The 14,753-nt window shown below is 41.8% G+C and overlaps 1 protein-coding gene across 3 annotated transcripts; it reads left to right on the plus strand.

The window, feature by feature from the left end:
• Nucleotides 1–486: 486 nt before the first annotated feature.
• On the plus strand, nt 487–14,753 carry BTF3L4 (basic transcription factor 3 like 4). 3 transcript variants are annotated; one of them, XM_075002353.1, is made up of 6 exons: nt 487–577; nt 3,103–3,166; nt 4,117–4,230; nt 6,821–7,022; nt 8,678–8,737; nt 10,772–14,753. In XM_075002353.1, exons 2-6 carry the CDS (start codon nt 3,113–3,115, stop codon nt 10,816–10,818), a joined length of 477 nt encoding a protein of 158 aa, XP_074858454.1. In that variant the 5' UTR covers nt 487–577; nt 3,103–3,112; the 3' UTR covers nt 10,819–14,753. The 3 variants fall into 3 exon arrangements, with proteins under 3 accessions (XP_074858454.1, XP_074858455.1, XP_074858456.1); XM_075002354.1 differs by having other exon boundaries at nt 528–577; nt 3,081–3,166; XM_075002355.1 differs by lacking the exon at nt 487–577 and adding an exon at nt 2,143–2,207.

The following is a 14,753-nucleotide window of genomic DNA, read 5'->3' on the forward strand; positions in this document are numbered from 1 at the left end:
GACCACATCGGTTTGCGATCCCGCCTTTTCACGTTCCCCGCGAGCATCCTGGGCGCGGTCCCATCTTGCAAGCACGCCCGAGGCTTTTATTTTTTATTTTTCTTTGGGGGGGGAAGCGAAAAAACCAAAAATGCCCGAGTCTAAGCCCTAAGAGAAGCAACTACTGTGCCGCAGAAATGCTCCTTCCGCCGCCTTATGAGAGAGCAGTCAATAATGGAATGGACAGGACAAAGATACCCCACCAACAAATTCCACCCATCGCCTCCTAGCGAGACTACAACACCCAGAATGCACCTCCACAACCCGGTTGACGTCCTACATGCCTTGCATGCTGGGACTTGTAGTTTTTCTATGCGGCTTGGGTGCGCCAAACCCAAAGAAAAGAGGCGGGAATTACCTTCAACTTTCCATGTTATGCAAATAACCTCGGTGTCCCTTCCAATCAGAGGTGAGTGGGCGGGGCCCGAGGTCCCGTGGTCCGCCGCCTCCTTTCTCTGTGCCCCTCTCTTTCCCTGCTTGGGGCGGCCGCCATCTTGTTCTTACCGCGTGTTGGCCGCAGTGGGTTTGTCGGACTCAGGTGAGAACTTTCTGTCGCCCTCTCCTGCCCCGCGTTCCTCTGTCCCCCGTTCCTCACTGGGCTCACGCACACCCTTCTCTCTGCGCGCGGCGCGCCGGGGCCGGCGGAAGGGGCGGCCCGTGCCGTGAGGGACAGGGGCCTGCCCGCTGCCTGGAGGGAGCTCGGCTTGGTTGCTGGAGTCTTTCCCCTCTCCTCGGGGCTGGCCATGAGGGGCGCTCCCCGGGCACGGACCTTTCCCCTCTTTGGAGCTGGAAGCGGGTGGGGGGTCTCCTCCTCGGCCGCAAACCCCATGGTGCCAGGGCTGGATGTGGACCCACTGCCGGATTGTGGGGAGGGGCTGCTCCTGCTCTAGACCGGCAATTGCGTCCTATCTCTCCAGGGCTGGATGCTGTGTGGGGAGGGGGTAGTGCACCCCTGGGGCTATAATCACTTCCTTCAGGTTGGGTATTGTGCGGGGAGGGGCAGCTGCCGCCCTGTAGCTGTAATCACTTCCCACCTCCCCAGGGCTGCATAGTGTAGGTAGGGGGTCTGCTCCTTTTGAGTTATAATCACTCCTTATGTCCACGGGGCTGCACTTTGTCTTCTCCTCCTTCTCAGGGGCATATGCCCCTTCTCTCCATGTGTCTGGGACAGTTAATACTGTGGGGAATCTCTCCTGTGCCCCACTCCTGCTGAAATGATGTGTAATTTCCTTCTGTAGAAAATGGACATATTTCTCCCACCTCCTTTTATCGGGCTGGATTTTGTGGAGAGCCTCTCTCTCAGGACACATCCATTATTGGAACTCTCTCTTGTTATATTTGGAGGCTGTGGGATCCCTTTTTTTCATAAGAGAACCACCACCTGAGGCTAGCCCCCCTTTTTTTTGGTCAAGTATGAAAGTACTGAGCAGGGAAACATTAATAATTTCCTGGTTCAAGCCAGCTAAATGACTCTTAAATTACTGTAAACGGCTGTGGTTTCACCTGGTTATGGGGGTTTTGGTATTAAAAAAATAATAATCCTCCCATCTTACTCAGTGGACACACTTTTTAACTTGATCGTGGATGAGTTAAATATTGTTACTCTTTATTCTGTGGTGGATATTGTGAGATAGTGCTATTTACATAGTTTAAATACCTAACATTCATTCAGTAATGCAGTGAGATGTTATAAAACTGTTTCATATTAATCATGGGAATGGCAATGAAAGCTTACATTTTAAAGTAGCTTATGGAATGCTTCCTTTTCCAATGTCACCTTGCCTCTTTAAGTGCAGTAGTTTTAGAAGTGACTGTTGTGAAATGCATCCTATTTTGGAAAGTGAATTTGAATTGCTTGTTCAGCTGTCAAACTCTTCACTTTTAGACTTTTTGGCTAGGATCAGGTGCTGAGATTGATGAGATAGTAAACAAAGATTAAAATTAGGGTCATGTGGTCACTCTGACTTTCACTTTCGAGAGGTCTCTCAGGTTGTATTAGAATGCCATTCCTTCTGCTAATACATGCTTGCTTGTGTGTGGTATATCATTTAGGTTGGGATGGGGAACCCTGGCTCACAGTTCGGATCCGGACTTAGGGCTCCACTCCATGGACTCCATCCCACAGCATGTTGAAGGTTTGGAGCCCCAAGCCTTGCAGGCTAGATCAGGCAAGCCATGGTCTGGATCCATAGCACAGGCTCTGCTGGGGACTGAGGGCAGGAAGCAGCTCCGGGCTCCACTGTCACTGGCTGTTCTCTCCCAGTGCAGGGAGAGGAGGCGTGCAGCAGTGTCTTCTGTAGCCTGCCTGGGGCATTCTCCTACTTTGGGCCAGTCATAGCAGTGGAGGGCAGTGCCTGGGAGGGAGAGGGAGCAGAGCCAGGTGCATTTGGGGGTGAGCAGCTAAGTTGCACCTCTATCACCTAGACCCCATGCTCCTCAACTACTCCTGTGCCCTCTCATTCCCAGCCCTTCTGCACCCTGCTCCTCTTCACCCTGACCCCTCTCTTGCAGACCCCACACCCTAAATGCTCCTACATCCTTCTGCCCACGTACACCCACATCTCCAGCCTGCTGCTGCTCCCCCATCTCACCCAGAGCTCCCACCCTCAGCCCGTTCCTGTGCCTCATTCTGACCTAGATCACCCACCCCCAGCCTGCTGCACCCTCCCTCCCACCCAGACCCCCAAATTCCCAGCTTGTTCTTATCCCTCCCTGCTGCCCAAACCCCATACTGCTGGTCCCCGTATAGTCAGGAACCACATCAGTGAGTTTATTTTTTTGCTTCTCGCTTGTGTGGCCCCCAGCTAATTTGTCTGTGGGTCACTGGCCCCCAATCCAGAAAAGGTTCCCCACCACAATTTAGATGATACAGCTTACATGCAATATTGTCTTTAGTTCTTAGCAAAATTTATTTTTGCTTATGATATTATTTTAAAGAGCATTACTATGAACTTAATGTACATTTTAAAATAATAAAGGCAGTCATATAAAGATTGAGCTGACTTGCATAGTAAACATAACATTTAACATCTTGCTAATAGGATTGATATACTTATTCTTCAGACTTAGCAACATGAATCAAGAAAAATTAGCCAAGCTTCAAGCTCAAGTCCGAATAGGAGGAAAGGTAAGAGGAAAACAGCATCAAAATCATAGCGACACCTGCTATGTTTTATTTTCTTTGTATATTTTAGAGGTCTGAAATAGTATGTCTGGTACTATCAGAATCATAGCACAATGGACCTTTGAAAGTATCTTTTAAGTCCAAAACAATTGGTTGCCAAAACATGGATATTTGGTGACTTCATCTTTTAAATGTATCAGCTTTACTCCTATCTGTAGAAGGGTATTTGTAGACGCTTGTTGCATATAACCTTCATGAAATATACATACATTTTTGCCATATTTGTAAGATTTGCTTTAAGTTACTTGATGATTTGTGTTTCTGGCAAAATGACTTTGTGCCTTTCTTAACTATTATAAAATAAGGAAGAGAACTTCTTGTGGGGGGGGAAAAAGAAGGGAAATGTAGATTTTTCCTCTTAAGAACTTTCAGTAAACACTTCAAGTTGTACAGAAGCAACTGTGCATTTCTTAAATGTATACCAAACGGTTCAATATATCTAATGACTTTATGCTTTAAAAAAAAAACCTCCAGAAAACAACGTTGCCAGGTAAAATTAAAATTTGCCAGGCAAAATTAAATTTAAATTTAAAAAAAGAAGCGTGTGTGTGTGTAAACTGAAAAGAACTTTGGGCCATGGGACTTCTCCATACTCCAGAGAGAACGAGACCTGGAACATCATGGCATAGTCTGATTTTTAAAAGTATGGAGTAGTGTATATTTTGGAGGAGAGAATTGTTCAGGTCTGTATCGTTTGCTGTGAACTTCAGAAAACAGAGCCAGGTTGTCAGCCCAGGCTTGATAATTATCAGAACAGTTTTGACAATGTAAGTGCAGTACTCAGCAACTTCTTTTTGGTGAAATTAGTTAGTTGATATTATGGTACATGTGCTTGCAGTGTCAGATCTTCAGAGTTGATGACTAATGTTTCTTGCATTGTCTGACTTTTTCAGGGTACAGCTCGCAGAAAGAAGAAGGTGGTGCACAGGACAGCAACAGCTGATGACAAAAAACTTCAGAGTTCACTCAAAAAGTTGGCAGTAAATAATATTGCTGGCATTGAAGAGGTATAGTGGTATAATGCATTATTTGCCCTGTCTAAACTACTCATTTTAAAGAAACATTGATAGTTGGTTAGTTGCTGAAGTGGTAAGAAAAGTTGGGTCTGATTCTCATCTCAAATGGTGTAATTCCTGACTTCAGTGAAGTTATTCCAGATGTACATAATGAGTGGAAATGATAGCAGAATTTTCATCCAATTACTTTAAGCTGTTAATATCAGAAATTGGCTGGTCACCTGTGATGTGTATGCCTTTGACCAAAAAAACAAAATCTATTCACTTGATTTTTTTTCTTAGTAAAATCTGTCTATTTAATTACAGTTAAATGTTTGTGACTCTTAAAATTACTTGGTGAGTAAAATCAGCTTGCCTGATGCTGTACAAATCGTAAAGGAGAAATGTAACGTGGATTTCTTTCTAGATTGTCAGACTTGACTACTATTCTGTTACATGGAAACAGAAAGAATTGATTAACAATGACATGGACCCAGGACACCGAATATTTGCTCTCGGCCTATAAGTTATGATCACAGTTAGCAGGATCTAGCCCAGCTAGATGGTGATAGAACTTCTTGGATATTTTTAGAATATTTTTAAAACATAATTTTTGCAGAATCGTCTGAGTTATTTTAACATTGACCTTCTAGAGAAAGTTGACCTTCCCACGTGCCATTGTGTGCAAATGAAGAGAATGCTGAGATAATATTTAGAGGGGAGTGACCATAAATTAAATGTTTTCCAGGATTTCCCTTAAGGATAGTAATACATTTTGCTTAATTTTAAATTTTTCATGGTGTCCATGGAAGCCTGTTCTTTCAATAGGTCGTTGCGCCTTCCATAGGAATGCTGTAAATTATAGTTGAACCTCTCTAATCTGGCACTTGTGGTTCCTTAGCCTTTGTTTACAGCCACCAGTCATGGATCTCAGTGTTCTGTGCTGTTTGTTTATCGCTAATTTACCCTTAAATGTCTTCTGATGGCCCAGTAAGCTGTGGAGGTATTGGTAATGTTGCTAGACAATACTAACCTCCCATGATTTGGCAAATTCTCTCATTTGGCACTGATCAGGTCTCAAGGGTGCCAATTTAGAGAGGTTCAACCTATATCCTAATTTTATTTGGCTGTTACTTTGAGCATTATTAGTTTGGCCTGTGTTGTACAAAATATGAAGATAAACAGTCCTCGTTTCCCCTTACTGGGAACACGAACTCTCAATACACAGACAAAGCTCTTCACATACGCACTTCTCTGGGAAACTGAAGGGATGTTATCTGGACACTGTTTGCTTCCATTTTAATGACTCCTCTTGGCCAGACCTAAATTTACTTTTGAGACCACTGTCTGTTCAGGACAGCTTGCAGACTTCAGGTCTCAGTTTTTAAGAGCGCTTATCAGTGAGGTTGCTAAAGAATGGTTAACTGCACACAAGTTGTGTGTTCTTTAAGGGGGCTTTTAAGTAAGAGAGTGATCACCATGTACACTGAGAGCTGAAACAAGTTCCAGGCCTGAGAGACATCATGCAGCTTTATAAGACTTTTGACTAAAAACAAGTTGACTGTGTCTTCACTAGTTCCATACTTCAAAGGGAGGGTGGTAAGTAGGGTGTTGGGAGTTTATTAATGAAGTGCTGCGGTGCATATTCAGCACTTCATTAAGCAAATTCCTCCCCCATGGCAGGTTCGAAGTGCTGGCTCGCAGCTAACCTGGTGGTACTTTGAACTGCTTTGGCAACTTTGAAGTTGCCCTGGGGCGGGGAGTGGGGGAATTTGCTTAATAGAGTGCTGCATATGCACCGCAGCACTTCATTAATAAACTCCCAACACCCTGCTTACCAACCTCCTTTTGAAATAGGGAGCTAGTGTAGACACAGCTGTTGAGTCTAATTGTCAATGATTTTAAATTAATCTGTGTTGTGTGAGAACATTCCATAGGAACTCAAAATATTTAGTATTTGTTTTTAGTCTTAGTCTCTGCCTTTTCCCCGCAGCTTTTCAGTTAAAAACAAATGGAATAGTTGTAATAAAACAAGAAACCCCACAATTTTATAAATATGCTGATATTGATGACTTTGTTTACCAGGACTTTTTTTCTTTCCGTTTTAAAAATAGACATTTCCAAAACACACGTATTTTGCACTCATTCTTTCTGAATTTCATTTAAAACACAACAAAAACCAAAACAAAAAAACCCGCCTTCTCTTTCCTTCTCCATCTAGTTTAAAAGAAAACACAACAAAACCTAGATTAATTTAACTGTGTGATAAGAATAGAACATTGTAATCCATTTGTTGCTCACATGGCGATTTGAATACTTGTTTCATAAACCGTACTTGTTTCAGCTCTCAACTTTTGCATTTCTATTCAGTTTGTATGTCTTTCTGCTATCAACCTGTATTCCATTTCTCTTTTGTTTGACTAATTATCTTCATTTTTTTAATTCCTGTAAAAGAATTGTGGAGACTTCTAAATTCTCTAAGTGTAGGCTTGAATATTTAAAATTGTTAATAGAAGCAATGTTTTGCAGCATTTGCACAGACACTTATTAGAGTACATTGGTGAAATGCGTGAAATATACTAATTGTTCTGTGTTTAAATAGGTGAATATGATAAAAGATGATGGAACAGTTATTCATTTCAACAACCCCAAGGTCCAAGCTTCCCTTTCCGCTAACACTTTTGCAATTACTGGTCATGCAGAGGCTAAACCAATCACAGAAATGCTCCCAGGAATCTTAAGCCAACTTGGTGCTGACAGTTTAACAAGTCTCAGGAAGTTAGCTGAACAGTTCCCAAGACAAGGTGGGTCTCCCAGTTTAAAATGTTATATTGAAAGTTTTAAAGAAATTGTATCACCATTTAGGAAAGGTTTGGGGAGAAGTTTTCAAAAGTGCCTGTGTGACTTTGGGCCTCCTAACAAACTATATTTGCTCTAATATTTGTCTGACTAATCCAAATAAACATACTACTGTCACAGTAAACTTCATGTGCTCCTCTGAGGTATGACTTTCTCATGCAGTCTAGTTTTCGTCTATCTCAATTACACTACATTTCTTAACATCTTAACTAGCACTTGAATATTACTGCATTAGACTTAATGTTTTAGTACTTCATAATAGTAAATCCTTAAATCTCACAGTGCTATAACACTGTGATCATTAAGGTGCCATGTATTTTTTGTCTAGCTAACTGGTAGATGTTGAATTTTGATAAGTTCTAAAACCACTTTCTAGTCTCATAAATATCACCATGATATAAATAGTTCTTCTCTTTATTTAAGATTGTTACTCACTTAACAGTGTTATAGTAGAGGCTGAAATGCTCTCATCCCGCACTCTGTTGTCCAGCAACATGCCTAATCTAGCAAGACCACAGATATTGCTGAACTGGAAAGTGCTTGGTGGAGAGAGCTCCAGCCATTGGGCTTTGGAGGAGCCCTGTTGGGACTGGGGAGCTCCCGTGTAGGGATGCAGGTCAGGGAGCCCCACTAGGGGAAGCCTGGCTGGCATAGGAGAGCGCACCACTGTGGATAGCAGAGCCGTGGTCCGGGATCCCATCTGGGGCAGAGTGTCCTACAGTGGTGGGAGAGTCAGCTGGGGGAACCCTGCAGGAGTGGAGCCCCTCCCTCAGGCACAGCAGGACCAGTTACCACAGGAGCAGGCAGCTGGTTGTCTGGCTGTAACTTGCAGACACAGGGCTAGTTGTTCAGCTGGCACCCAGTGGAAACAGGGCTGGCTGTCCAGCCGTGGTCCAATGGCAGCAAGACGAACTCTCCAGCCAGCGCTAGCTGCCTGGCCAGGGCTGTAAGTCCAGCTCTCCAGCCTGTGGTAGCAGGGTCAGCTGGGGCTAAGGAGCCAGTTGTCCACAAGCAGCAGTCGGGTTGGAGGCTAACTGCCTGGCCAGGGCTGATGACCATGTGGCTGGCTGGGGGCAGCAGCGCCAGTGGCGCTGCTCCAAAATCCAGGGTGCTGGATAATACACCTTCTGTTGTAGTAGTCATATAGGAAAATAAAATTTTTGTTTGTCTAAATTTCAAATGGAGACACAAGCTCATTCTGATACAGAAAAATCCTTGTGACCAGTCCACACTGACTACACTTCTTAAGATGTTACAAAATTTGTGAGTAACATAAAGGAAAACTGGTAAGAAGTCCCACAGTTGTTTTCACATTTGATTAGATTTGACATATCGTATATGTTGAGGGTGCCAGTAATTTTAAGGTCATAATTTTATTTAAGTAGCACTTACAGGGTACTGATAGATTTGTTAAGGAACCCTGACTGGGAATGTTGTAGTTTTCAGAATGTTCTCACCCTGTAGTAGTCATCTCCCAAGAGAAATCAGAAGTTGCCTTTTTCTTGGCTATTATGGCTTTTGTTATGACAGAGACAAATGATGTATAAATGGGACTAGCTGTTGTGTTAAAATGTATACTTAATACAAAACTTTTTTATAGTGTTGGATAGCAAAGCAACAAAATCTGAAGACATTGATGAAGATGATGATGATGTCCCTGGTAGGTTTACTAGCTTGTTGTATTCAATTTTATAGTATTTGTTACCATTTTTTTTATATATTTACAATTGATTTAGATTTGTGTAGCTGTATTTCTCTTGTATTTCGAGAGACACTTTGGTAAAATAGACTGATGGTGAAACTAAGTTAAGGAATGCCTGAGTTGTCACTTTAAGACTAACTTACTGTGTGGCCTTAGGCAAGTCACTGAACCTATCTTTTTTTTTTTTTAACCATCTGTATAAAAGGGGTAAATGCTACTGGAGGATTAAGTATTTGTACAGTGGCTTCATCCATATAAAGTTTGAAATTAATTTACGTAGTAATACTTGGATTTACTTTTTGGACTAGATTGTTTAAATACGTGCTCATTTCTGTAATAAGAGATATTAAACTTATCTACTGTAGGGGCAGACAAGCTACGGCCTGGGTGCCAGATCTGATCCACCGAGCCTTTTAATCCAGCCCACCTCTGCTGCTCCTTGTCACTCTTTGTGCTGCAAGTAGAGGGCTTCACTTGTTCACTCCCTCTTCTCCCATCTCTGCAAAATGGGAGTTGGAAATCAGCCAATGAGAGCTGAGAAATTTTGCTGGGGATGGGGACAGTGCTTCCCAGTTTCACAGATCCTGTTTAGTTTGGCCGGTAGGAGCTGAGAGTTTTTCCTGGAGGTAGGGGCAGTGCACAAAGCCTTCCCCTTTCCCAGTGCAGAGAGTCACATGGACCAGCCAGGGAAGCCTGCCTGAGAGTGCTGCTGGCCAGGAGTTGCTTAGATAAGTATGTCCAGGCCAGAACCTGCCTCTAACATCATATCTGAACTCCGTCCCAGAGTACCTGCTCCTATACCTCTCCCCCAGGCCAGAATCTCTGCTGCACCCATACCTCCTCCTGGGCCCTGCACTCCAGTCACTGTCATTGGGGTGTAGGTCCAGGAGTGGGTATGGGCGCAGCAGAGGATTCACAGCCCTCTCCTTCACCCATACTTCCTGTCAGACTGTACACTCTCTTCTGCATCTCACTCCCCTAACCCAAGGTCCCTTCTGCACCCAAACTCCATCTCAGACCCTGCACCTCCTCCATAAAGAAGTGTGGCCCTTTACCTCTTATCAGAATCTTTAAGTCTCCCCCAGCTCCCTGTCAGAACTTATTGCCCACCCTGATCTACTTCTAGTTCAGAACATTCTCGTAAAGAAAAAGAAATAGAATCTTAAATTGGGAACACGCTGGCATGTGCTGCTGTTCTTAGCCTTGTTCTTTTGAGTAAATTGTTGGAAATTATTAATTTGTATCAACATGCTGTATGACTGTGAAGGTCTGGCAGATTGCTAATGGTTCTACCTGACCTAACGCTTAGATCCTAATTTTAAAAGGTGCCAAATGCTCACCATCCAACTGAGCTCCCCATTAGACTCCGCTAATAGCTCCCCATTAGACTCTGACGAAGGCTCACATCCACCTGTCTGAGCTGACTTGTTTTTTCCTCTTTTGATAAGTACTGTTGATACTGAGCCATTTTCACCTTGCTGAATAGACCTTGTCAGCTCTGGCTCTCCCTCTTACTGGGACCCCACTCTTTAAATACCCCTCTGAAACCACCCCCCAGTCGTGCATCTGATGAAGCGGGTCTTCGCCCATGAAAGCTTATGCTCCAAAATATCTGTTCGTCTATACAGTGCCATAAGACTTCTTGTTGTCATCCAACTGAAGTAATTGAGAGCCCCAAAACAATGAGGTGTCCTGTGGCACCTTACAGCTATGTAAGGCTCTGAAAATCATATCTAGGCATCGTAATGTTGAGGATCCGAAGTTAGTGGGTGATTTAGAAATTTGGATCTTAATCTTCCTGTGCTTCAAGTTCTTCATCTTTTTGCAAGTAATACACCTATTGCAAAGTCCTTTGAAATATCTAGGTGAAATACGTAATCACTAAGTATAATTAAAAACTGTTTGGTATTTTAGGTAAAGATACATATTTTTAAAAATATGAAGACAGCATTGTTGGGAAAATACTTTATTAAATATTTCCATCTCTTTCAGATCTCGTAGAAAACTTTGATGAAGCATCAAAGAATGAAGCTAATTAAATCATTGATAGATCTGGAAGCTGGCATGGACTAGATTTAAGAAATCAGCTATGTGGTTCCAAAGTTTTACAGAAACAGAGAACATCACCTGTTAATAGTTCAGTAATATAAATATTTTGTATTTTAATTATGCTGCTTGTTCAGCATTTTCTGTCAGTTGATTTTTGCATTTTGCACTTACTCCCAGGATCTACTTTTCTGGTCAAAAAATAAGAAAAGTCAGTGCAGTTTGAGGGTGTGTGCATGTGTGTATGTGTGTGGTGTGGGTGTTTTTATTGTGGAGAACAAATTGGAGACCTGTTCTGTTTAACCTTTCCTTTGCCCTCAGAAGTTTTTAAAAAATTATAGTTGTTTTTATTTCCACCAAATAGTCCACAGACCATGGTGAAAAGTGAAGGGTCTTTCTTGTCCACATTTCATTAATTCTAGGCATTCTGCCCTTAAGACTTGGGTTTAATATGCTGTGTTACTGATTGTATTTGCAAATATGTATCTTTTCCGTGTTGAAATTGTTCACATGCTATTTGCTATCAACTTCATGTTGATTGCAAATGATTCCAAAGACAGGATATTTACAGCCTGTTTGGTATGGTAACATTTTTAAAAATCAGATGTGAAAGAGCTTGTTGTTGGGTGTTTTTTTCTTTTTTCTTTTTAAAATTCTTTTCTCACTGTCTCCCTCTATTACTCCTTCTTTTGCCTTAGGCAACTTTGTTAACCTTCATTTCATGTCCCTATTTTTGAACTGTTTGTTCAACCCATTCCACAAAGTCAAAGCAATATGTTCTCTGATTATGGGGGTGTGCTTCCAAGGAATATTACTTGCTAATTTTAACAGATTGGTTCTCTCTACCGTTCACAAGAGCTAGGCTGAGTCAGTTCTTGAACTTCAACGTCCAGTTAGTAACAGTTCAGTGCATCGGTTTTGCACGATAACAGACTGTTGCTTGAAAGACTTTAGCTGTTCCAGTGTCATAACCACAGCTACCAGGAGATGACATGGCACTGCCATTCTCCAAGGACTAGAAATTAGGAGTGTTTTAGGGATGATTTTTAATATGAGAGAGGGGTCATTAATCATATTGCTGTAGCTTCCTGCTGTGCAGTTTGTGCAGTGATTCTAAATCTAAAGGGATGTCCTTGGCCTGTCTGACTTTGCCTGTAACCCACTTCTGAGTATGGTGTCATGGTTACAGTAGCTTATTAAAAACCGTAAACCTTCCATAGGCATACAGAGGACTTTGGAGGTATCACTGGTACACTGCAGTATTTTCTAAACCTTCCTTCAAAATGCCCGATATGTATACCTTTGTTGGAGGCTCTCTGAAGGTGCTTGATGTAACTTGCATTGCAACATAGTTGACATCACTGTTGTGTTAAGGGCAGCTGTGGCTTAGAAAAGCCATTTTTCTCTACATCTATCACCTTAATTATAACTTAATTCTGAGACATATCAGCTTTCTACGTAGGTTCATACACTAGATGACTGTAAAATACAAGGCTATCAGTACATGAGTTCTAGTGACATCAATGTAAACTGCGAAAGCAGAGCTCTTGTGGTTTGTCATCTGGACTCACTTTATTTTATAGACTTGTTCAGTTTTCCTGTTACATTTTATATAATACCTGGATCTTACTACAAAATAAAACAACAGTACAAAAGAGGAAATGTTCCCTCGTGTGTCATTTCCTTCTCCCAGTATCATCTGTTGAGGAATGTGTTGAAGCAGCTGTTGCTTTAAATAGCCTTACATTCATTGTCCTGTTGCATTTGATAGCCCTCATGAAAGCTTATGGAATAGGGGAAGAGATCCTTGAAGACGGAGAAAACCCTTAGAATTCTCCCCTCCCCCTCCCTTTTTCCTCTGGATGAGACTCCATTCTCATGGCTACTCCATCTTTCTACAGATTGTTGCTCTTGGATCATGAAAATCTTATTCTTTCACACACATTTAAGCTGAGAAAACTTCCCCTCCAATGTCTCTTTTGCTCAGTGAGCAAAGAAAGGAGACTTGGAAACAACCATTCAGTTTTGTAGAGCATTTCTAGGTGGCATGAATGAAAACATTTAAAAGTTGTAACTGCGCTGACTACAGGTGTCCGTATTTTTTCACTACCAATCATTTAGTTACGGAAAGTAAATATAATGAAGTGTAAAGCATTGATTTCCCGAATGTCTGGTGTGGTAAAAATTATTTTAAAGACTAACACCAGTAGGATTCTGGGATAAAAATGTTTGGTAAGTTTGTAATCTTACTGATTGATGTGCAAAAGAAAATCTCTTTAGTTTTTGCTATTTCGTCATTATAACCATCATTGCTTACCAGTGTTTGGAAACCATCAAACTATATGGGTTATGTAGACTTATTTCTCTCTTTCACTGTATGGAAAAACTTCTGACCACTTTTGATTTGCTGCTGAAATGCTAGAGCTTAAAGAAATCCATTAAACTGATTTTAATTGAAAATAACCTACTTGTGGAAAATAGCTAATGTTCCTTTATATTTAGTTAGAAAATAACTGGAACAACCTTTGTGTTCATGAAGAGAGGTGTGGAAAATTGCTAAGTGTGTATGGGAGAGCAGGGTTGTGTAGTCTTAAAGTACTTAATTTCAAAATGTATGAATACTACACTAAAGCTGGTAGGTGAGTGCTTTTCTTTACATGTGGGATCCACTATATCCATCAACAACTTTGAGGATTTCTCATTTGGAAGTCATTTCAGTGGTCCCTTCTGAAGGTTAACTGCACGGGGCTCTTTAAGAACCTCTGTTGTTGAATTACGTGGGACATTTCTTGATTAGGCAGAGTACAGCACTTGCTAATCTAGACTGAACAAGTTTAGGTTAGTTCTCTGCTGGGAGCAAGTTACATGGTTGTGGTGCCCAACTCGTGAAAAAAAAGTCCTCATCAGTGTTCTGCTTCTGGAGGAGAGTTTTGTTTCAGTGAACGTAGCTGTAAAGGATCATGACTGGGGAGGAAAAGTTGACCTTGAATTCTGTATTCATGGAATGCTAGAGCAGAAATTTTAGTATTGAGATATATGCTCCTAGATTTAAAATGAAATAAGCTGGAAGTTGTATGAGAGTCTTTTACTGTAGCTAAGTCTGTCCAATAAAGTATGCAATCTTTTGGTCCGCCACAGATGAAAGTGCCCAATTTTTCATTGCTGTGGCTGTTTGGGTGGCAAGCAGCAGTGAAGGTCTAAATCAGTGGTGGGCAACTTGTGGACTGCGGGCCACACACAGCTCATCAGAGTGATCTGCTGGTGGATCGCAAGCCAATTTGTTGATGTTGATATCTGTAGGCATGTCCCGCACCCCATAGCTTCCACTGAACCAGGTTTGCCGTTCTCAGCCATTGAGAGCTACAGGAAGCAGATTGCCCACCCCAGGTCTAAATGGACCTAAAGGCTACAAACTGATCTAACAGTCTGTGGGCAGATGCTCTGTGTTCGGGGATGTTAGAGGAGGCAAATCTTTAATTTCACTCTGCACTTTCCTACAGCATCATTTCCATTTTCCTAGGTTCAGCTTTATCTCCCTGATCTCAGTCAGTCTTTTCTCCGTTTGTTTATTTTTTGACCTGTCCTAACACAAGTGTCTGTCTACAGGTAAGATAGAGATAATTCCTTCACCATACAGATCTTGAAATAAAGCATCAAGTCAATATTACCAGGCTTCAATGAATATACTACTTCTACAAAATACACAACAGAAGTTGGCCTCAAACTTTCTTTAAAAGAATTGCAAGCGTTGTTTGTGCTGAAGGAGCTCTTATTAGAAATGGTAGTTTGGCTCTTCCCACAAGTACTTTCCATTTGTAATGATCATTGTTCATTTTAATTAGCATAAAATACCATTTAGCTTTTCCGATGTTCTTTTTATGTACTGGAACGTTGTCAGTACCCAGCCCAAACAAGGGAAGCTAATGAG

The sequence above is a fragment of the Carettochelys insculpta genome, chromosome 9 (genome assembly GCF_033958435.1).
Source record: "Carettochelys insculpta isolate YL-2023 chromosome 9, ASM3395843v1, whole genome shotgun sequence".
Classification (NCBI taxonomy): Eukaryota; Metazoa; Chordata; order Testudines; family Carettochelyidae; genus Carettochelys; species Carettochelys insculpta.